Source organism: Ochotona curzoniae, unplaced genomic scaffold (genome assembly GCF_017591425.1).
Source record: "Ochotona curzoniae isolate NIBS_2020 unplaced genomic scaffold, NIBS_Ocur_1.0 contig_3819, whole genome shotgun sequence".
Lineage (NCBI taxonomy): Eukaryota > Metazoa > Chordata > Mammalia > Lagomorpha > Ochotonidae > Ochotona > Ochotona curzoniae.
In genome coordinates, this window is record NW_024466004.1 from 8,044,283 (window position 1) to 8,067,354 (window position 23,072).

General features: G+C 54.0%; 2 protein-coding genes across 5 annotated transcripts; both read left to right on the plus strand.

Annotated features, from left to right (window-relative positions):
- Window positions 1-337: 337 nt before the first annotated feature.
- CNPY3 (canopy FGF signaling regulator 3) lies at window positions 338-10,389 on the plus strand. 2 transcript variants are annotated; one of them, XM_040983394.1, is made up of 7 exons: window positions 338-565; window positions 6,683-6,806; window positions 7,282-7,339; window positions 7,426-7,560; window positions 9,012-9,134; window positions 9,358-9,475; window positions 9,705-10,389. In XM_040983394.1, exons 1-7 carry the CDS (start codon window positions 409-411, stop codon window positions 9,926-9,928), a joined length of 939 nt encoding a protein of 312 aa, XP_040839328.1. In that variant the 5' UTR covers window positions 338-408; the 3' UTR covers window positions 9,929-10,389. The 2 variants fall into 2 exon arrangements, with proteins under 2 accessions (XP_040839328.1, XP_040839329.1); XM_040983395.1 differs by lacking the exon at window positions 7,282-7,339 and having other exon boundaries at window positions 343-565; window positions 7,464-7,560.
- A 9,572-nt stretch (window positions 10,390-19,961) lies between these two features.
- On the plus strand, window positions 19,962-23,040 carry GNMT (glycine N-methyltransferase). Of its 3 annotated transcripts, none has more exons than XM_040983397.1 (6): window positions 19,962-20,226; window positions 21,033-21,160; window positions 21,854-21,970; window positions 22,210-22,352; window positions 22,465-22,586; window positions 22,678-23,040. In XM_040983397.1, the coding sequence occupies exons 1-6, from the start codon at window positions 20,021-20,023 to the stop codon at window positions 22,847-22,849; spliced, it is 888 nt and encodes a 295-aa protein (XP_040839331.1). In that variant the 5' UTR covers window positions 19,962-20,020; the 3' UTR covers window positions 22,850-23,040. The 3 variants fall into 3 exon arrangements, with proteins under 3 accessions (XP_040839331.1, XP_040839332.1, XP_040839333.1); XM_040983398.1 differs by having other exon boundaries at window positions 21,854-21,969; window positions 22,266-22,352; XM_040983399.1 differs by having other exon boundaries at window positions 21,854-21,968; window positions 22,316-22,352.
- The last annotated feature ends 32 nt before the right edge of the window (window positions 23,041-23,072 follow it).

The following is a 23,072-nucleotide window of genomic DNA, read 5'->3' on the forward strand; positions in this document are numbered from 1 at the left end:
GACGACCCCAGGAGGGAAGTGACATCCGAGGAGGTGAGAAAGCGGCGGGGGTGGCAGTCCAAGCCTACGCCAGGACCAGCGTGTCCAGCCCTGGGCTTCTCTCCCAGCACCGCGATGTGAGAAGATGCTGCTATAGGTCGCGGAGGCCACCCTCCACTGCCTTATTGGCCGAGCTCGAAAAAAAACCCCTGTGCTTGCATTCGCTAGTGGCCGAGGCGCGAGGACGCCCATTGGCTGCGTGGTCCGCGGGCCCGGTCCGCCGGGAGGCCGGGGGCTCGCTGTTGCCGTGGTTACGCGGAGGCACGTGGGCAGCGGTCCCGGAAGCGGCTCGCGGGAAGCGCTGCTGGCGCGCGCGCGCCGCAAGAGGAAGCGCCCGGCGGTCCGCTGCGGGTCGGGTCCGGCCGGACCATGGAGTCGTTGCCTGAACCCGCCGCGGCCCGCTGGCTTCTGCCTCTGCCCTTGCTCTTGCTGCTGCTGCTGGTGCTGCCGCCGAGCCCAGAGCTGAGGCCGAGCCACGCCAGGGCCGAGGAGTCGGACTGGGTCCGCCTGCCCAGCAAATGCGAAGGTGAGGGGGCGGGGCCCGCGGGGCGTTTCCTGCCCGGAGGGGTGGGCGCGAGGGGCGGGGTCGCGGGATGGAAGGTTCCCGGGGCTCCGGGTTCGTAGAACCTTCCTCGGTGCGCGTGGCTTGACGCCTGTGCTGGGCGCCGGCGGGTGCGGGGTGGCCAGAGGGAACGCGGGAGAGCAGAGGCCGTGTGGTGGAGGTTGGCGGCCCACCAGGCAGGGGGTGACAGGTGCGGGAGGGCTGTGTGGAGAGAGGGGAGGCAGGTGCAGAAAGAGGGGCCTCGCGCGGAGGAAACCGCAGGGACCCAGGCCTGCAAGGCCCAGAAACGGAAGACAGGTTGGGGAACCGAAAGGGTCCCTAGGACTGGCGTGGGGGAGGGAGGAGAGGAGGGTCTGGGATGCCCCCTCCCCCGCGTGCCCAACCTGCACCTGCAGCCTCCTCCGTGGAGTTGCCGCCCCTTCCCCCAACAGCTGCTTCACGATGGGACTTTTGCCCAAGTATTTATTCACCCCATAGCTGGTAAGGGCCGCTGTAAAAATGTGTTTATCGTGAGTGTGATCAGATGGTCAATAGGAAGCCAACGTGTGAGGCTTCAGAGGCCGCGTTACGATAAGTGTGTTGGGGCGGAGGGTTGGCAGGGCTTAGGGCCCGAGGAAGATTTTAGGGATATAGGGAAGAGAGAGTCCGCCCCCCCCTTCCTCCCTCCCCTCTGCCCCACAGACACCAGGGGCTTCTGAGGAAGACAAGGGGGCTTCTCAGTGTTGGGCGCTGTGAGGGGGCCGACCTCGGCTCCTTCCGTACTTTTTCAGCTCTCTTCTCAGAGGTCTAAAGCTACCCCTCCCCCAAGAAGTTGGCTCCCCTGGAATTCAGAGCCAACAAATCCCTCGGTGCTGAAATGTGGGGGACAGGCCTGGGCCACCTAATCCTTCCATTTGAGAGATTAAAGAGGCTGCAGAGTTAAGCTGGCCCTGCTGGCAGGGACCCCTTAGGGCTTCCCGCCTGCCTCTGGACTGGCAGCAGGAGGGAAAGTAGGCTGCTTTGCTTTCTCCTTGCTTCCAGTTCTCGATGGCCCTTTGAGGGTTTCGCTTCCTCTTCACTGGGTTTTCTCTTTGTGATTCCCAAAGAGCCCCTGCTCTTTTGTGCTTGAGCGTCCCTAGCCTCAGAAGCTCTCTTTGGTTTTCCGCAGGCGGCCTTCCCAGACTTCATAGCACAGCGGAGATGGTGGGATCTTAGGAATTGTTCCATCACAGGCTGGCTTAATAAGCTCTGACCCTCAGGCCTCTCCTAACGCTGTGTTTGCTGCTGTTACAACTTGTCAAAATGCAGAGTCTGTTCCCTGGCTCTGGAGTCTGCGCTAGGCAGGCCTCTGCACCCAGAAAGCAGCACCTGCCCAGAGGAAGAGTGGGTAGGCGGTGGTGAGGCCTGGTGTCTGTGAGTCTCCTCCCAGTCTGATTCTGGGTAGGATCCCAGGGTGGAAGGTTCTGACTAATGTGCCTGAGAGGAAATGCTTTAGATGCCCACCTTCCCCACGGCTGGAATACTGTTACATGGTGAGGGCGTGGGAGGCAGAGGGAGCCAGAAAAACGGCGAGTTTGTGCAGGACGGCAGAGGGGAGGGAGCCCGGGTGACCCTGGCCGGAGTGCCGGGCAGTGTGTGTCCATTGCGTGCTCTGAGAGTGTGTGGGTGTGTTCCACAACAGTCAGTGTGTATGTTGCAGCATTTCACCAAGCAAGCCCCTAAGACACGTGTTCTTTTATTGTTGTTTGCAGTAAATGAGTGTTTGACCGAACTCTGTTGGCAGCAGTGCTGACGACAGCAGGTCAGAGTCCGTTCAGCCACACACAATCTCTGTCCACAATATTTACCCAGCACCCACCACATACAGGGGCCATCAGGAAGTTCATGGGGGTGGAGGCTTTGCAGCACTGCTTGGGTCACCAGCATTCTGTATTGGAGTGCCCAAAATTCAGTCCCATCTACCCTGCTTCCAATCTACCTTCCTACTAATGGGTACTCCAGGAAGCAGCTCAAGTACTTGGGACCCCCAATCATGTGAGAGGACCAGATGGAGTTCCTTTTGTATCCCAGCCTCATACTGGTCCAGCAGGCAATAGATATGAACCAGCAAATGAAAGAATAATATCTTGTGTCATGCTATTCTGTCTTTTCAATAAAGGAACTTTTTAGTGCCTGGCACAGTAGCCTAGTGTCAAGTCCTTGCCTTGAACGCACCGGGATCCCATATGGGTGCCAGTTCATTTCCTCGCTGTTCTACTTCCCATCTGGCTTCCTGCTTGTAGCCTGGGAAAGCAGTCAAGGATGGCTCAATGCCTTGGAACCCTGCACCTGCCTGGGAGACCTGGAAGAAGTTCCTCGCGCGTGGCTTCAGATCAGCTCAGCTCTGGCTGTTGTGGCTTCTTGGGGAGTGAACCAATGGACAGAAGATTTTTCTCTCTGTATCTCCTTTCCATAAATCTGCCTCTGCAATTAAAATAAATAATCCTTTTAAATAAACTTTTAAAAAAAGGCTTTGGGCAGTGCATATTCTAAAAAAAATTTTGGATTTTAAAATTTTTACACCAAGATGAGCTTATCTTTTAATTCCTTTTTACTACTTACCTTTTTTTTTTTTAAGATTTACTTATTTTTATTGGAAAGATTTAGAGAGACAGAGATAACAGAGAGGAAGGTATGTTTGCTGGTTCATTTCCAAGTTGCCGTAACGGCCAGAACTGAGCTGATCTGAAGCCAGGAGTTTCTTCTGGCCTTCACGCAGGTGCAGGGTCCCAAGGCTTTAGGCCATCCTCAACTGCTTTCCCAGGCCACAAACAGGGAGCTGGATGGATGCGAAGTAGAACAGCAGGAACATGAACTGGCACCCACCTAGGATCCAGGTGCGTGCAAGGCGAGGATTTAACGACTTGGTCATCATGGTGGGATCATTACTGGTTAGTTAAAAAAAAAAAATTACAGGTCTGGCACAATAGCATAGCAGCTAAAGTCCTCACCTTGAACATGCTGGGATCCCATGTGGGTGCCAGTTCTAATCCCGGCAGCCTCACTTCCCATCCAGCTCCCTGCTTGTGGCCTGGGAAAGCAATCAAAGTTGGCCCAAAGTCTTGGAACCCTGCACCCACGTGGGAGACCTGGAGGAGCTTTCTGGCTCCTGGCTTTGGATCAGGACAGCACCGCCGTTGCGGTCACTTGGGGAGTGAATCATTGGATGGAAGATCTTCTTTGCTGTCTCTCCTATTCTCTGTATAACTGCCTTTCCAATAAAAATAAATAAATCTTTAAAAAATTTAAAAAAAATACTGTTTAGGGTTGACATAGTGGATGAAGCAGTTGCCTGTGATGCCAGCGTCTCATATGGGCACCAGTTCATCTTCTGGCTGCTCCATTTCCAATCTACCTCTTTGTTAAAAGCCTGGAAAAGGCAGCAAAAGGTTTCCAGGTATTTGGTCCCTGCTATCCATGTGGGAAACCCAGATGAAGCTACTGGCTTTGACCTGGCCCAGCCCTGGTCATTGTGGCCATCTGAGGTATATACCTACTGATAGAAGAATCCCTACCCATCCTGCCACCTGTACTTTAAGTTCTCTGACTTGGCAAATAAATACACTGAACTTTTTGTTTTTTTCTGATATCCCACAAATATACTAAACCTTTTCCCCGCAAAAAAAAGATGCTATTAGAGAGTTGGACAGAAAGAACTCCTACCTATGGAACTTCCCAAGGATCTCTTTTTTTTTTTTTTTTTTTTTTATTTTTTTTCATTGGAAAGGCGGAGAGACAGAGAGGAAGATCTTCCATCCGATGATTCACTCCCCAAGTGAGCGCAACGGCCGATACTATGCCGATCCGAAGCCAGGAGCCTCTTCCGGGTCTCCCACGCGGGTGCAGGGTCCCAAAGCTTTGGGGCCATCCTCGACTGCTTTCTGGGGCCACAGGCAGGGAGCTGGATGGGAAGCGGGCTGCCGGGATTAGAACCGGCGCCCATATGGGATCCCGGGCGTGCTAGGCGAGGACCTTAACCACTTGCACCACCGCGCCGGGCCCTCCCCAAGGATCTCAAGCTGGGTCTCCCACACGGTTGGCAGGGACTCAAGTACTTGAGCTGTCACTTGTTGCCTCCCAGGGGCTGCATGGGTGGCAAGCTAGGCTAAGCTGGTAGGAATCCAACTCAGGTTCTCTGCAGCTGTCTGGGTGCTTCACCTGTGCCACTTTGTGAAGTAGCCAGGTAATCTTGGATTGGAGAATCAATCCAAGTCCAGTGTGTGCTGCCATTTTGACGGCTCTTGCTCAGGTCAGGAAGACTAGAAATAGGTGAAGGACTTTGGAAGGCATGGCTCCTGCAGAGGCCCTCATGCCCTCCCAAGCTAGCTGCCAGCCAGAGCAGACCTTGGAAAGAGCTGTGATGGTGCTTGTGCCAGATGTGCCACCTGCAGGAGAGACCTGATTAAGTTCTTACATCCTAACTTTGACTGAGCCCAGTCCAGTTTTGGCCATTGTGAGCTTCTGGGCACTGAACACAAGGATGTGAGTTTGCTCTGTCTCTCTGCCACTCAGAATACAGCAGGGGAAATTAACCCAGGACACTATCCTGTGGAGGTGTTTTTTATTTTTAATATTTCTTTATTTGAAAAGCAGAGTTAAAGAGAGAGCAAGAGCTTCCATCTATTGGTTCATTCCCAAAAATGACTGTCGGGGGTTGGGACTGGGCCAGGCAGAAATAAGGAACATGGAACTGGGTCTCCCATGTGGGTGGCAGTGTTCCAAGTGCTTGGGCATCTTCCACTTTTTTCCCAGATACGTTGGCAGCCAGAAGCTGGATTGAAAACAGCAGCTGGACTTCAGCTGGCACTCTCTTGGGATGCCTGTGTCGCAGGCAGTGGCTTAACATGCTGTACCACAGTGCCAGCCCTGGGAGGAGGCTTTTAATGTGAGGTTGGGAGAAGGGACAGAGACACCCCCAGAAGTGTTAGCCACTTTCCTAGGGCCACGGGCACTTCATTTTTGCTGTGATAGTTGTGTGTTTGCCACTCTCTCTGCATCTGCAAGAACAAGCCCTTGTTTCATTTTTGTTTTCCCAGGCAGTGCTCTTGGTTCAAGAGTTGCCTCAGAGCTAAGGAAGGGAGGAGGAAAAGATGAGTGTGTGTGGGAACAGTAAAGCCAGGAGCAGGTACAGCAGACCGAGTTGGTAGGGATAGTGAGCAGGGGTTGGAACACACTTGAAATTAAGTGACAAAACAAGCATAAAAGCCACATCAGGACAGTGAGGGAAATTTAGATATGGCCTATTGGATGCTGTTGGGGTTATTGTTTAATTCTTCAGTGTGGAATTCTGGTTATTAGAAAGTCCATGTTCTCAGGTAATGACATGTTTAGGGGTGGAAGGTTAGAGTTACAACTTAACTTACTTTCAAAATAATGTAGCAAAAACAATATATATTTTTGAGATCTACTACTGTATTTTTGGCATTGTGTGATATATATTGGAGAAAGATTATAGAAAGTCATTGACAATTGTTAAATACAAGTAGAGAGTATATAGTTAATTCTTTGTACTCTTTCAGCTTTTCTGAATGTGTGAAATTTTTTAAAGTTCTTTTTTTGTTTGAAAGGCAGAGAGCTAGAGAGATCTTCCAGCTCTTGGTTCGTTGCTTAGATGCCTGTCACAAGGCTGGGCCAAGCTGAAGCCAGGAGCTTCCTCCCATATGGGTGGCAGGGTCCAAGGACTTAAGCCATCCTCCACTGCTTTCCCAAGCCATCAACAGGAAGCTGGGTCAGAAGTGGAGCAGCAGGATTAAGATGGCACCCATGTGGGATGCTAATGCTGCAGGTGGAAGATTAGTCTGCTGCATCATGGCACTGTTCCCACATCTCACATGAGATTGTTAGAAGTAAAATGAGGAGGTGAGCAGCAGCCAAAAGAAACCTGTGGAATGAGGCCAGAGTTGGAGGTGGGGCCCAGGGCCCTGGAGCCAGTTTCCTGTAATGAATGGCTTTTGTTAATCTGGTCCGCAGCCCCTCCCTACCCTTGAGTCCCGCCTGAGAGGGTGTCCACTTGTGGGTGGGCTCGCATGCACCCAGCAGCCTCTGCTGCTCTCCCTCTTCCAGTGTGTAAATATGTCGCCGTGGAGCTGAAGTCAGCCTTTGAGGAGACCGGCAAGACCAAGGAGGTCATTGACACTGGCTACGGCATCCTGGACCGCAAGGCTTCCGGCGTCAAGTACACCAAGTCGTAAGTGAACAGGTCCCCTGGAGGCTCGGGCAGTGTGGAATGCCCACCTCCCAGCCACCCAGACAGGCTCACCACAGGGAATCGCCTGTAGCCAAGACCCGCAACCCACATTTGCCCTGGTTTACCTTCTTCTTCTGCGCGCTACTGTTGCGTGATCTCTCTGAATCCTGAATCCTGCATCCTGCGGGGCCCATCACCGCCCTCCCCAGGCTCAGGGAGGCGGTGGGCTGGGGCTGTTCTGTGAAGTAGTGGTAACAACCTTACCAGCGTCTCCTTTACTTGGGCATACCTATTAAAAAGAAAGGCAAAAGAACTTTCGTCCTTCCAAAATGAAATTCTCTTTGATCATCAAATCTTAACACATTTTACTTTATTTAAAAAAAAAAAAAACCCTCTTAGTACTGAATCATTTAGCTTTATAAACAGTCTTTCCCTTAGAATTATCACAGTGTTGTCTCTCTGGTCTGTGTTCCAGCATTTCAGAGCCCCCAGACCAGATGACCTATCCTCCTGCCAGCTCTGACTCCCCGCTGGTGAGCTGTGCACTTGTTGGGCGGCAGGGCTGGAGGGACCACTGCTAAATCCCCACGCCACCCCGCACCCCACGCCAGGCTGGGAGAAGGGCGCTCAGTTCCTCTGGTGCTGCTGTCTCGGCAGGGACTTACGGTTAATCGAAGTCACGGAGACCATTTGCAAGAGGCTCCTGGACTATAGCCTGCACAAGGAGAGGAGTGGCAGCAACCGGTTTGCCAAGGTTGGGTTTGTGCTTGCCCCTCAGCCCCTCCAGGCCAGCCTGCATGGGTGTGTGTGTTTGTGTGTGTGTGTGTTTACACACTGCATATGAATGTGATGCAGGAGATTGTGCTCCTCAAGCCACCCTCCTCGCCACTTCCCATTCTTGGTTGGCCACTGGTACCACGTGGCCCCGCTTTTCCAGGGCGCTTGGCAGCTTTTGGACACTGGAAGGGGGGAGGTCTGGACTTGCCCATTAGGCTCCCACCTCTGTTCCAGGAGTCCCTGGCAGAAATGCTCCCAGCTCCCTGTGGGAATCTGAGATATTAGAGCCAAGAGAACTGTGCCAGGTCCAGACTATGCAGAACAGGGAGCTGTAGGGTGGATGTCAGTAGGCTATGACTGTCCCCCAGTATCCCCACTTCCATGCCTGCACCGCCCCTCCCAGAGCCCGAGCAGGAAGCCTTTGTGCCTGCTCTCCCTGGAGAGCCAGCTGCCGATGGCCGGTCCCATCTTTCCTTGTCTTTACATAATGTCTTCGTTGTCCAGTGCCTGGGAAAATAGTTGCCGCCCACCTTTTTCCGCCCAAGTTCCCTCCTAGCACAGGAGATTGGTTGCAAATGTAAGGATGTTATCTCAGGCACCACAAGTCATAGATTCATCTTTACAGTCTGTGAATTTGTACACTCTGGTGGTAAGTCCATGTCCACTATGATGAGAAGTATGTGAAATTGTTTTCCATAGCAGGACCCTGACAAGCAGTCTGACTCTGCATTCAGAGGGCCTTGGGTGGATGGGAGTCTGGCCTTGGGTGGGCTGCAAACGCAGTGGTCAGGCAGGGGCAGCTGTTCTTCATGAACCACACTGAACCTATTTCCATGGTTGAGTTGCATCAGAAAGTGGTGAGGGCAAGGTGCCAGACGGCGGGAGTGGTGCATACCTGCTTCCCCTCCATGGGAACAGGGCTGCCGGTGGATGTGTCATCACATCTGTGTGGATCCCCTCTGGTTAGAGAGAAATGCAAAGGGTGTTGTCTCAGGTGGGACACAGGTAGTTGGCAGCAGTTGTTTTTATAGACTCCAGTGGCCTTCCTGCCTGGGAGGTGCTCCTTCCTACCAGACCAACACAAATCAAGGAGGGCTGGAGAGGAGGGTTGGGCCTGGCTAGAGGGGCGTGAGTGCCCAGACGCAGTGAAGGAAAGGAGCCAGGACCAGCTTCTCTCCTGGAGACAGTGTCCCCTGGGGCCTGCGGGCAGCAGCAAGCAGTCCTTGTGAAGGGGTGAGGTGTGGGGCAGGCACGTAAGGGTGTGCATGTGTGCAGGGGTGGTGTGACACTGGCCCCTGAGCGAAGGGACAGGAGCTCTTAAGGGGCCTGACCTCTGAGAGCCAGGTCTGCAGATAACCTTGGGCAAGGGTGGGAGGGCAGGACATAGAGGAGGTGGTCCCACGTGCCAAGTCTGCTTACCTCTTTCAGGGCATGTCCGAGACCTTTGAGACACTGCACAACCTCGTGCACAAAGGGGTCAAGGTGGTGATGGACATCCCCTATGAGCTGTGGAACGAGACCTCCGCAGAGGTGGCCGACCTCAAGAAGCAGGTACAGCCCCTTTAGCCCTCAGGGGCCGCTTGCGGTGCACAGAGGGGCTGCTGGGGCTGGGTCTGCATCGAAAGAGCCTCCTCCCCACCTCCAGAATGGAGGGCCCTCAGCCAATCCCTTGGCCCCTCTTTGGCTTCTGGTTCCAGAAGCGAGGGCTGCCACCTGCGTGTCAGGCAGCGGAGGGTAGGGCTCTGCTGAGCTGATGAAGTGCTGTACTTGACAGTGTGACGTACTGGTGGAGGAGTTCGAGGAGGTGATCGAGGACTGGTACAGGAACCACCAGGAGGAGGACCTGACTGAATTCCTCTGCGCCAACCACGTGCTCAAGGGCAAGGACACCAGTGAGTGGGGAGGCGGAGGCGGGGCAGGTGGGCTGCGGGGATTTAGCCTGTGCTCTGCACCCCTCTACCTCCAGGGGTGAAGAAAACCACACAGACCCCAAGACACAATAAACACAAGTCAGGTGCCCCCAGTGGGAGCAGGCAGCTACAGGCTCCCCAGCAGGCACTGCCACTGCCCTCCAGCACCTAGACCCATGCACCTAAGCTAAGGGTGTGGCTTGTCCCTTAGGTTGCCTGGCAGAGCAGTGGTCCGGCAAGAAGGGAGATACGGCTGCCCTGGGAGGGAAGAAGACCAAGAAGAAGACCAGCAGGGCCAAAGCCACGGGCAGTAGGAGCAGCAGCAGCCAGCAGAGGAAGGAGCTGGGAAGCCTTGAGGGAGACACCAGCCCAGAGGAGGAAGAGGGCATTCAGAAGGCTTCCCCGCTTCCACACAGTCCCCCGGATGAGCTCTAAGCCCAGCACGACAGCCCCTGTTCCAAGATCCAGGCCTTGACACTGGGACAGCCTGGGGTGTGGCTCTGGCCAGCAGGCAGACGGAGATGGCCCAGCTGCAGGCAGCGCCTGCTGAGCACGGACACGAATCCTGGCAAGAACCCGTAGCAGTGGTCAGCCAGGCCCACCTTCTCCCCGGCACCTAGCCTGTCCTTTTGCAGGCTTCGGGCAGGCGGTGCACTCTCAGGACCGTGAGGACTGTGCCCTTAGGAGCAGAATATCTGCCGGTTGCCAGGACTACAGCCCCCCCTCAGAATTCATGAGCAAGGCATGTCCCCCTGTGCTTCTTCCACTCCCTGCTACATCCCCAGAGGGAAGCAAAATTGCAACAGCCCAAGCTCCTCCACCCACCCCGCCTCTGGATGCCTTGCGTTCTGCCTGGCCTGTTCCTGAGGCTCAGAGTAAAAACCTTTTGGCCTTTGGCTTGCGTTGTCTAAGTCCTCTTCAGCCCTCAGGTCTGTGAGACCCCTGTGGCTCTGCCATTCCCCATCCTCCCAGCCCGGGCGAGGGGAATGGGAGTGAGGGGGCCAGGGTAGCCAGGCAGACATTGAACCTGCCAGCTGAAGACAGCAAGTGCAGGGGTGGCCCCAGGTGAGGTGTGGGCACAGGAGGCGGCTCTGCCATCTGTCCTCATTCTCCTTCAGTTCCCCACGCAGCTGCCTGCTCACACTACTCGCTGGTGTCCTGGGTCCCTGGCTGATCACCCCATTCCCTCTCCGCACTCCCCCAAGACCTTCCTCTCAATTGTGCAAAATGTTTACTGGTTACCTGACTGACCCCAGCCCTGTCCTCCCTCCCACTGGTCCTGCCTGTTGGTCTTTTTTTGTTTAGTTTTTAAGATTTATTTATTTTTACCGCAAAGCCAGATATACAGAGAGGAGGAGACTGAGAGGAAGATCTTCCATCCAATGATTCACTCCCTAAGTGACCGCAGCGGCCGGTGCTGTGCCAATCCAAAGCCAGGAGCCCGGGACTTCCTCCAGGTCTCCCACATGGGAACAGGGTTCCCAAGGCTTTGGGCCGTCCTCGACCTCCTTCCCAGGCCACAAGCAGGGAGCTGGATGGGAAGTGAGGCTGCCGGGATTAGAACCAGTGCCCATATGGGATCCCGGCGCGTCCAAGGTGAGGGCCTCAGCAGCTAGGCCACCACGCTGGGCCCTGCCTGTTGGTCTTGAACTTTGTTCCCTGATGACCGCACTTGATCTCTTTGTTCCCTGCTGGCTGTTGTGCCAGGGAAAGAACACACACACACACGTATGTCTCAGAATGTACGTCTCAGAATGACAGCTGGTCACACTGTGTTCCTCCTGAGAGGAGTGGGAAGGTTGCCTCAGCCTCTCCCAGGCTGTCCTGAGGGAGGGGTCAGGCTAGCAGGTGTGGACACTCACAGTGCTATCACTGCAGAGCACACGTGGGTGCTGTGGGAACCAGGCTCGTGGGATGTGGCTGAGGGCCTGCCAGTGAGTGGTGTAGCTCAGCTTTCCAGATGCCAAGTCCCCTATCCTGTAGCTGCCCTGTCCACCCATGGCTGCCAGGACTCCTCCCCCAACACCTGCCTCCAGCCCCGCAGTTCTTATTGAACCAGTTTGACTTATTGGCCTTAAGCCACACCACAACTGTCACGATGTTTAGAAGCAAGCTAGGAAGCAGCAGCGGCCACTCCACAGCCACGTTCTCACCTGGGCCGCTGGCAGCACCCCATCACCCCTGGCTGCTGAGGCCCAGGGGTCCAGGCTCCTCATGGGACGGAGGGGCCCAGCTTTTCTTCCCCTCCCCCAGCTAGGGGCATTTGGGGCAGGGAAGAGTGGAGCCAAGTGGCCAGTGTGATTTCCTCTGGCTGGTGAGGCTGAGAGCCACAGGAGGAGGGCATTTAAGTGGTCAGCCCGTCTCCCAGCTCCTGCTGATGTCCTTGGTAAAGAGAGAGGGGGCAATGAAATTTCAGGCTGAGACGGAATCCATCCTAGACTTCTGATCATAGCACAGAGGTCTGTGGATATGGCCTGGGAGCTGGAGTAGCCTGCCTTAGGCTGTCAGGCTGCTGTGATCCTTTTCCAAGTCCCCTAAAGTGTCTTCCTGTCCTGGTTCACCTCTGTGCCCTAACTTCATTGATTGATCTTAGAAGTGGGATGAGGCAAAGCTTCCCAGCATGTTGATTCAGCGGCTCAGTCGCAGCCGAGTCCCAGGCCTGTAAGCAAGCACACTGCGCTTTGCTCTCTGACCTCCAGTTGCTGCATGTCAGGTCCCCTCTCTGCCCCCGTTCCCACCCCCGAGCCAGGCTGCCCGCACACTTACTAGCTCTCCACCCAGCCCACCCCAGCAGGCAGCTTCTGGTCCCACAGACTATGCAAGACAAGAAGGCAGGATGTGGCTTTCCAGGTTCTTCTCTCCCTCTGGCGTTGGCATTTATCCAAGCCATTCTTAACTTGATAGTCTTCCTGCTTGCCCAGACCCCTTCCCATCTATAAGGTGAGGTAAGGAGCTTCTTCCAGGTCTCCCATGTGGATGCAGGTTACGAAGGCTTTGGACCGTCTTCTGCTTTCCCAGGGCACAAGCATGGAGCTGGAAGAGAAGTAGAGAAGCTGGGACATGAACCAGTGCCCATACGGGATCCCAGTGCTTGTGAGGGGAGGATTAGCCAGTTGGGCATCATGCCAGGCCCAGCCTGGAAGGCTTGTTGAACAGAGTTAGTGGGCCCACTCCGGACCTGCTGGGATGGAACGGAACCCAGGTGTCTGTGTGCTTAAGAAGCATCTCTCATTTGGAAAAATGAGGCCATCCAGAAGACCCTGCACAGAGAGAAACCCCTGGTGTTGTAAACAGAGAGAGGATGTGAGGGAAGCCACAGGAAGCAAAGGTTATGCCTTCAGGGACAGGACTGTCTGAACCCAGGACACCCTAGCTTGGAGAACCACAGGCCAGTTTGTTCCAGTTCAACAGCTGAAAACAACACAGACCCAGATGGCAAACCCAGAGATTGCTCAAAGGTAGCTATGCAAGGGCTCTGTGCACATTTTAAAGCTTCCAGAAGGCAAGTTCCTCACTTTCACTTACCCAGGTCGTGTGTCCATACATCTTTGTTCATGTTAGGGGAAGGTGCTCTGAGGTGAGCAGTTTGGCCATGTCTAGTATTGGAGTTCCTGGGTTTCATTCCTGGTTGACAGCACAAAGGATTAGCCTGTTGAGCCATGCACTGCTCAAGGATTAATTTTTTTTTTAAAGATTTGTTTATTTATTACAAAGTCAGATATACAGAGAGGAGGAGAGACAGAGAAAAAATCCTCCATCCGATGATTCACTCCCCAAGTGAGCGCAACTGCCGATACTATGCCAATCTGAAGCCGGGATCCAGGAACTTCCTCTGGGTATCCCACAAGGATGCAGGGTCCCAAGGCTTTGGGCCGTCCTCGACCTCCTTCCCAGACCACAAGCAGGGATCTGGATGGGAAGTGGAGCTTCCAGGATTAGAATCGGCGCCCATATGGGATCCCAGCGCGTTCAAGGTGAGGACTTTAGCCACTAGGCCACATCACTGGGGCCAAGGATTAATTTATAAAATATTTAGGACTGGGCCTAATGCTATAGCCTAGTGGCTCAAGTCCTCATGTTATATGCACTGGGATCCCATATGGTTCCAGTTTTAATCCCAGCGGCCCTGATTCCCATCCACCTCCCTGGTTGTGGCCTGAGGAAGCAGTCGAGGACGGCCCAAAGCCTTAGGACCATTTACCCATGTGGGAAATCTGGAAGAGTCTCCTGACTCCTGGCTTCAGATCAGATCAGCTCTAGCTGCTATGGCCATTTGAGGAGTGAATCATCAGATGGAAGATCTTCCTCTCTGTCTCTTTCTGTGTATCTGCCTTTCCAATCAAACAAATAAATCTTGAAAAAAAAAAAAAAAAAGAAGAAGAAGAAAAAAAAGAGAAGTCCAGAAACTTTGTGCAGATCTCAACTCTTCAAAAAAAAATCTCTGGGTTCCAGGCATCGTGGTGCAGTGGGTTCCCCCTCTGCTTGAGACACCTGCATCCCATAAACGAGCGCTTGGTTCAAGTCGCAGCTCCTTCTCACTCCCTGCCAAGTGTGCCAGGAGGCAGTGGGTGATGCTCCTGGGCGTAGGCTCCTGCCATCTACATGGGAGAGCCAAATGAGGTCCTGAGTTCCTGCTTCCACTGGGCCAAGCCACAGCTGGGGAGGTCATTTGAAGTGTCAATTAGAGATTCCAAGATCTCTCTGTTTCTCCTTTTCCCTACTTTCCAAGTAAACAAATATAAAAGGATGCCGGGGCTGGTGTGATAGCTTAGTATGCTAATCTGCCCACTGCATCAGCATCCCATATGGGCACCAGTTTGTGTCCCAGCTGCTCCGGTTCCCATCCAACTTTCTGCTTGTGGTCTGGGAAGGCAGCAGAGGACGGCCCAAAGCCTTGGGAACCTGTGCCAGTGTGGAAGACCCAGAGGAAGCTCCTGGTTTCAGATCAGCTTAGTTCCGGCTGTTTCAGCCGATTGGGGAGTGAACCAGAGGGTGGAAAACATCTCTCTCTTTTTAAAAATATTTACTTGTACCAGAAAGGCAGATTTACGGAGTGCATGAGGGAGAGATCTTACATCTGCTGGTTCACTCCCCAAGTGGCTCCAACAGCCAAAGCTGAGCCAATCTGAAGGCAGGAGCCAAGAGCTTCTTCCAGGTCTCACACATGGGTACAGGGTCCCGAGGCTTTGGGCCATCCTCTTCTGTCTTCCCAGGCCACAAGCAGGGAGCTGGATGGGATGTAGAGCAGCTGGGACAATATCCAGAACCCATTTAGGATGCTGGCACTTGGAGCTAGAGGTTTAGCCAGTTGAGCCATAGTGCCAACCTTCTCTGTCCTTCCCTCTGTAAACATCTACCTTTCAAATAAAAGTAAATAAATCTTAAAAAAATCAATTTAAAAATATTTAGTTTTATTTGAAAGGTGAATGATAGGTCTTCCATCTGATGGTTCACTCCCCAAATGTCCACACAGAGCTGGGCAAGTCCAAAGTCAGGAGCCAGAGGCTTCTTCCTGGTCTCATGTGGGTGCAGTGATCCAAGGACTTCAGCCGTATCCCATTGCTTTCCCAGGAGCATTGGGAGTGGAGCAGCTGAGCTGCAGCTGGCACTCCTATGGATGACTTCACTCACTGAGCCACGCTGCTGGCGCAATAAATTTTTTTTAATATTCTTTTGGCAGGAATTGGTTGGGGTTCAATGAACTCAAGCAAAACTCCAAGGCAAGTGAAATGATTTTAACTTTATGTCCATGGCTAGTGAAATGATACTAATTTTCAGTCCAGGGTCAACCTCTTGCCATGAGCAAGAAGTGCCCTTGAACCAAATAAGTGTGGGGTTTTCATAGCAAGTATTTATGGGAAAATCAAAAGCTATATGCAGTGAGCAAATACATGATAAGGGGCTTACAGTGACACAAAACAGAAAGCATGTGATAGGAATTTACAATCCATAGGCTTGGGGTTCTGATCATATCACTTCAGTGCAGACAATAATAACATAGCATGCCTCGAAGGGAGCTGTCTTTCCCGTAAACCTCTCCCTATCCCCTGTCTGCCTCCTGGTGTTTCAGGAAGCGGAAGCTTTTTCTAGGAACAGGATCCAGGTGTCTCTTTGGAGATTTCAGACTTCCAAGAGTAGTCACCTTTACAACTAACCTTATGAGGAACTGATGTTGTTTACATGAATTTTAAGAGAAAAAAAAAGAGGAAAACACCAAGAATATCAAAATCACAAAAATGCAGCAATATTCTTCAACCTATTGATGAAAATTCATGGAAGAGGGGCTAACTTTGTGGCACAGTGGACTAAGGCATTGCCTGCAACACAGGCATCCCACACTAGACCAATCATTAATTTCCAACTACTCTACTTCCAGACCAGCTCTTTGCAAATGGGCCTGGGAAAGTAGCAGATAATGACCCAAGTGTTTGGATCCCTGCCACCCACATGGGAAACTATTTTCTGAGCTCCTGGCTTCCATCTGGTTCAGCCGCAGCTATTGGGGCCATTTGAGGAGTGAACTAGCAAATTCAAGATGTTTCTCTGTCACACTTTCAAATAAATGAAAAAAACTTGATATTTATATATTTATTTGAAAGTCAGAGGTGCAGAGACAGAGAGTAAGGAGAGCGACAAGAATCTTCTGTCTGCTAGCTGACTTCCCAGTAACTGCCATGTCTAGCATGAGGCCAGGCCAGAGCCAGGAGCTTCTTCCATCCCCCACACGGGTGACACGATCCAAGCACCCAGATTCTCTTTCACTACGTTTTTATTTATTTTTAATATTCATCTATTTATTGATTTGATAGGCAGAGTTACAGAAAGAGGGAGACACAGTGAAACATCTTCCATTCTCTGTTCCACTTCTCTGATGGCCGGAGCTAGACCAGTCCAAAGCCAGGAGCTAGGAGGTTCTTTGTGTCTCCCAAGTGGTTTTTCCAGGTATGTCACTCTAACAGCCCCATAAATATTTCTTTTTAAAGTTCATGGGAAATGGACCTTTGTTCCTCCTTCTCTGTAAATCTGCCTAATCAAAATAAATCTTGGGGTTTCGGTGTGTTAGTCTAGCAGCTGAAGTCCTTACTTTACACGTGCCAGGATCCCATATAGGCACTGGTTCATATCCCAGCAGCCCCACTTCCCTTCCAGCTCCATTTTGTGACCTGGGAAAGCAGTTAAGGACAGTCCAAAGCCTTGAGACCCTGCGTCTGTGTGGGACACCTGGAAGAAGCTCTTGGCTTCAGATTGGCTCAACTCTGGCCATGTGGCCACTTGGGGGGTAAACCAGAAGATCTTTCTCTCTCTCTGTCTCCTCTCTGGAAATTTGCCTGTCCAATACAAATAAATGTCTGTTTTTTAAATTATTTCTGTTTAGAAGGTGTAGCAAGAGAGAGAGATCTTCCACTGGATCACTCCCCGAATGGATGGGAGATCGAGAAGCCAGAACTTGACCCACAGTTTGTATGAGCCCCCTCATGACCTTTTTTGATGGATCAGTGCAAGGGGTCAGCACATTTCTTTGAAATGGCAGAGGTGGGCTTGCATATGTATGGGGTCCATAAGCAGCATAGTATTACTTTGTTTGATTAGACCCAGAATGTTCTAAGGAAGTTCGGCAAGTAGGGGTCGCGGTGAGATGGTAACTAAAGTAGTCTGGCCTTGTCTCCAGTCTTACACTTGAGTCACTCCTTTACCTTAAGGAAATAAACTTTTTTTCAAAGTTTTTAAGTTATATTTATTATTATTATTATTATTATTATTATTATTATTATTTTGGAAAGGCAAATACATAGAGAGGAGGAGAGAGGAAGATCTTCCATCTGATGGTTCACTCCCCAAGCAGCCGCAGCAGCTAGAACTAAGCCAATCCAAAGGCAGGAGCCTAGAGCTTCCTCTGGGTCGCCCACACGGGTGCAGGGTTCCAAGTATTTGGGCCTTCCTCCACTGCTTTCCCAGGCCACAAGCAGGGAGCTGTATGGGAAGCAGGGCTGCTGGGATTAGAACCGGTGCCCAAATGGGATGCCACTTGGTCCCAGTGGAGATTATTTCATTGGGCCTGGCGCGATGGCCTAGCGGCTAAAGTCCTCTCCTTGAATGTGGTCCCATTTAGGCCGCAGGTACCACTCTGATATAGCCTGTGACCTAAGCAGTGACTTCACCTGCTGTGTCACTGTGTCTACCCCTTAACATTTTTTTCCTCCAAAATAAACTGACATTTTATTCTTATTTATTCCTTTGAGAGGCAGAGAGAGAGAGCATTTGCTTCACCCAAATGCTTCCAGTCACTAGGGCTGGAGATCCTGGCAGAATGTGGTTGGGGAAGGACCCAAATGCTTGAGCCATTGCCTGCTAGAATTGGCATGGGGCCAAGACTGAAACCCCAGTGCCCAGATTTGAGATGTGGGCATCCTAACAGCATCTTGGGGCAAGCCAACCTGAGTGGGGGTTGGGGCACGGAGCCAGCAATTCAATCCTGCAGTGGCAGGGCCCCATTCACTCCAGCCATTAACCACCATGTGTTCTCCAGGCTCTGCTATGGCTGGGAACTGAACCTGTGAGGTCTGATTTGGAATATGGGTGTCCTAAACCATGTTTTATCTGCTAGATAAAGGCCCTCCCTTCCTCCAGCATATTCTGACAGAAGAACGACTCTGGATTAGCAGAAACTCCCCAGTACAGTGCCCTGTCAAAAGCTTACTGCCAACCCCCTGAGGGCAGGGTGAGGGTACAGACCCGGCTTCCTTCCCTGGACGTGGACAGGCATGACTGAGGCAGTGTTTGCGCTGAAAATAAAAAGCTAAGCATGATGACATCACTCTGGGGCTCCTCCAGCTGAGAAACTCCATGGACAAAACGGTTGGGGAAAAGAGACTCCTCTGTCATGGATTCCATGACTGGATTTTTTATTTTTTTAAGATATTTATTTTTATTGGAAAGGCAGCTTTTTTTTTATAGAGAAGAGAGAGAGAAAGTTCTTCCATGCACTGGGTCACTCCCCAGTTGGCTGTAATGGCTGGAACTGAGTTGATCTGAAACCAGGAGCTAGGAGCCTCTTTCAGGCCTCCCATGCAGGTGCAAGATCCAGTTCTTTAGTCCATCTTCTGCTGCTTTCCCCGGTCACAGGCAGGGATCTGGATGGGAAGTGGAGCAGCTGGGACACAAACCAGTGCCCATGTGGGATCCCAGTTCTTGGTTGTGGAGGTTTAGCAAGCCAAGCCAGTGCACCTGGAATGTGGCTAGATTTCTGACACCAGAGAAGCAGAGCAGGTGGGAGGGGCGTTGATGCCTTGGTCTAAGCTGGGCTGCACTTCCCTGAACCCATCTGGCTCAGGATCTTGTCCTGGGAGAGGAGTTTGGAAACCGTGCTGCTCTGGGTGGGGGGAAGGATGGGCATACAGTAAATAAATCAAATCGCCAAAACTGTTTTATTTGAATTGGAGAGAGATATACAGGCAGAGAAAGATAGATCCCGTCTGCTGATTTACTTCCCAAATCTCCGCAACAGTCAGGGCTGGGTCAGACTGCAGCCTGAAGCCTGGAACTGTGACCAACCGCATCTCCCGCGTGGTCCCCATCTGCCTCTTCGGGGCTGTGCTGTCAGGAAGCTGGTGTAAGAAGCAGAGCTGGGGCTTGAATTCAGGCATTTGAGAGTGTCCCAAGCTGCTGTCAGTTACAGCCGTCCTGTAGCGCTGCCCTTCCCCCTGCTCCCTGGTAGAGCATCTTAAACAAGCTTCACTGTGCACTCTGCTCTTGTGAATCCTCGCTGTGGGCGACGCGGGTCCCTTCCCGCCCCTTACAGGAATTAGGGCATCAAGCATGCTCACCCCTGACACCGGTCTGCTCTCTCCTGCTGGAGCAGGTGGCTGGAAAGCGCATGGTCTTAGTGTGCAACCGGCTGGGAAGTTGGAAAGGAAGACCCCATTCAGCTTTCGGGGGCTCAGGGAAGATCCGGAGGTGCTCCCTATAGCACAACCGCACATGCGCTTCAGGTGGGCTGGGACCCTACCTGCAGCCTGGGCTCTGCCCCTGACCTTGGTAAAGAGACCAGCCCCATCGCTGGACATCCCTGTCCACCCCATGTCCTCGCCCTTTGGTCCAAGTACCCCGCTAGCCGGGGCGGGGGCGGGGCTCAGCTCTAGATGAGGTTCCAGGTTTTCTTCCCTATTCTTCCCCAATCTGAGAAAGGAGGCGTGCGGGTGGGGTGGCCCATGTCGTCGTCTCCTTCTCCCAAACCTCATTGGAAACCCTCCTGGAGACCCAGGACAAGTGGGCAGAAGCCAGGAAGGGTAAGAGGGTCTATTTCCTGCATGTGGCATTGTCTGAAGGGCCGCATCCGGAACTGCGAGGTGGCAGCGCCTTCCCCCACCCCACCCCCGCCGGAGCCCCGGCGGCCTCGGCGCGGTGCCGAGTCCAGGAGGGCGTGTCCGCGCGCTCACCTGCCATTGGCCAGGTGAGGCGGCCGGGCCGCGAGCAGCGGCCGGGCTATAAGTGCCGACACCGTGGTTGCGAGGCCAGGAGCCGGCCAGGATGGTGGACAGCGTGTACCGGACCCGCTCCCTGGGGGTGGCGGCCGAAGGGCTCCCGGACCAGTACGCGGATGGCGAAGCGGCGCGCGTGTGGCAGCTCTACATAGGGGACACCCGCAGCCGCACGGCCGAGTACAAGGCGTGGCTGCTCGGGCTGCTCCGCCAGCACGGCTGCCAGCGGGTGCTGGACGTGGCCTGCGGCACCGGGTGAGCCCCCAGCGGGTCGCGGGAGGACCGAGGGGTCGTGGCCAACAAAACACATTGGGGCGCAGGGGGCGCCGACAGGGACCAGGCAGGCCAGGGCTGGGAGGCGCCGCTGGGGCGGCAGGGGCATGGCTAGTGTCGACTGGGAGAGCTAGGGTGTGGGTGCCGGAGACTGGCCCAGACTCGACAGCTGGGCTTTGGGGCCAGGCCCCTCCTTACCCTGGCCTTGGGTAGCGTTAACATTTGCTCAGCGCGCGCACGTGCCAAGCTCTAGCTGCTGCTGTTTTCCAAACTCTCACTACCCGCCCACCCCCACCTCCCCCTTCCGTCCCCCCCCGCCCCTCCCCCGCTCCCGCAACACAGGGAAAGAGATAGAGAGAGAGAAAAAAAAAGCATGGGTAAGTGGTGCTAATCCTGACTCACCCCTGGGGAAGGAGGCCCCCGCCCAGCGGGAGGAGACGTAACCCCAGGGTTGGTTAGGGAGGGTCCCTCCTCTCGGCTAAGCCACAGTGCGCACAGTCCTGGAGCTCAAGTTCCTTCACCCACTAGGAGCTCCCATCTGCCAGCCCGTTTTCTCCAGCGCTGCCCCCAGGGTCGCGGGGAGGATTCAGGCAGTTTGCGGTCGTGGCTTGCCAGGCTCTGCAGAGGCGTGCTAAGTGGCGCCGCCTGGTAATGAGAGGCAGTGTGCCAGGTCACCTGAGGACCGCGAGAAGGCCCTGGGAGGGTGGGAGCAGCTGCGGGAGTTGAAACAGGAGGGAGGTGGGGGCTGCCGGACTCCTGACTGCTCCCCATCTCCCGACACTATCCAGGGTGGATTCCATCATGCTGGTGGAAGAAGGCTTCAGCGTGACCAGCGTGGACGCCAGCGACAAGATGCTGAAGTATGCACTCAAAGAGCGCTGGAACCGGCGGCATGAACCTGCCTTCGACAAATGGGGTATGCAGGGCCGCGCGGGAGACACTGTCCACCTGGCCCTGGATTCTGGGGGAGAGGGATGGGCTGTTCTGTTTTCCTCAAGGTGACAGCAAAAATGTCCTGTGCCTGAGAAGGGAGGCCTGGGTATCTAAGGGGAGGAGCTAGATAAACTGTGTTTACAGCGCTCTGGCCCTCCCTGCAGATAACACACAAATACGGGTAGCCCTGCCTCCCAGCCACCGCGCCCTCCTCACCCTCCAAGCCCACGATGATCCCCTCTTCCTAACTAGATGGGAGTCCTTGTGGGTGTCTTGAAGAGGAAACTAAGACTGGTGCAGTAGAAGTTGCTGCCTGCAGCATCAGCATCCTGTATTGGCACCTTTTAGAGTCCCAGCTGTTCTACTTCTAGTCCAGCTCCCCGCTAATGCACTTGGGAGGGACGGTCCAAATGCTTGGGCGCTTGTGCCCATGTGGGAGACTCAGAAGCAGCTCTGGTCTCCCGGCTGTGACCTAGCCCTGCCTTGGCCATTGCAGCCACGGGGGAGTGGACCAGCAGAGGCAAGTGTTCTGTCTCTCTCTGCCTTTCAAATACAAATTTTTTTTTTTTAATGAAGACATGCAAGACTGCACTTGGTGGTGGTGGTGGAGGGGGTGGGGAGGTGTCACTGGCACCCTGAGGTTACCCTGAAAATGGTCCCTTGCTATGCCCCCTAGTCATAGAAGAAGCCAACTGGTTGACGCTGGACAAAGACGTGCCCCGGCCAGCAGGGGGCGGGTTTGATGCTGTCATTTGCCTTGGGAACAGTTTTGCCCACCTGCCAGACTGCAAAGGTGAGAGGAGTGGCCTTGTGGGTGGGCGGGCAGAGCCACGCCTCTTACTCCACCCCTTTCCAGTCCTCCCCTACTCCCCACCTCCCTGGCCAGCCCACTCTTGTTTCTGCTTGTCTCTGCCCCAGTGCTGGTGTCCCTGGGGAGGAGAAAGATGGCAGGCTGTGGAAGAGAGAGACGGGGTGGGGGGTGGCCAGGGGTCCCCCAAGCAGACCAAGCCTCTGCCTCTGCCTGGAGCTCAGGGGACCAGAGCGAGCACCGGCTGGCACTGAGGAACATCGCGAGCATGGTACGCTGCGGGGGCCTGCTGGTCATCGACCACCGCAACTACGACCACATCCTCAGCACGGGCTGCGCACCCCCTGGGAAGAACATCTATTACAAGGTGGGGGTCTCCTCCCCCTGCCCTGTGAGGAGTGTGGGCCTGGACTCCAGGGTCCCACGGGAGATGACAGAGGCTCACACAGCCTGCTGCATGCACCGTTCCCTGCCTGCAGAGTGACCTGACCAAGGATGTCACGACATCGGTGCTGATGGTGAACAATAAGGCCCACATGGTGACCCTGGACTACACGGTGCAGGTGCCGGCGGCTAGCCAGGATGGTGTTCCAGGCCTGAGGTAGACGGGAAGCCACTGTGCTTGGGGGGGCCTGGATGGTGCGGTGGCTGAGGCCAGCAGCCCTCAGGGGTTGGCCCGGGCTCTGTTGCAGTAAGTTCCGGCTCTCCTACTACCCGCACTGCCTGGCACCCTTCACGGAGCTGCTCCGAGCAGCTTTCGAGGGCAAGTGCCAGCACAGCGTCCTGGGAGACTTCAAGCCCTACGAGCCAGGCCAGGCCTACGTCCCCTGCTACTTCATCCACGTGCTCAAAAAGACGGGCTGAGAGCAGCCACCGCTCCCATGGCCCCATGCACACTCGGACCCAGCAGCTCCATACCCGGCCCTTCCAACTGCTGCGGACACCAGGGGAGAGGGGCTGTGTGGGGAGGGGCTGGCTACAGCAGAGGGTGTGTAGAACATAGGTTCAGGCCAATGGAAGGGCAAGCAATACAGTCCGTGCCTTGACCATTCCTGCAAGCTTCGCGTTTATATGGTCCTCCCTCACA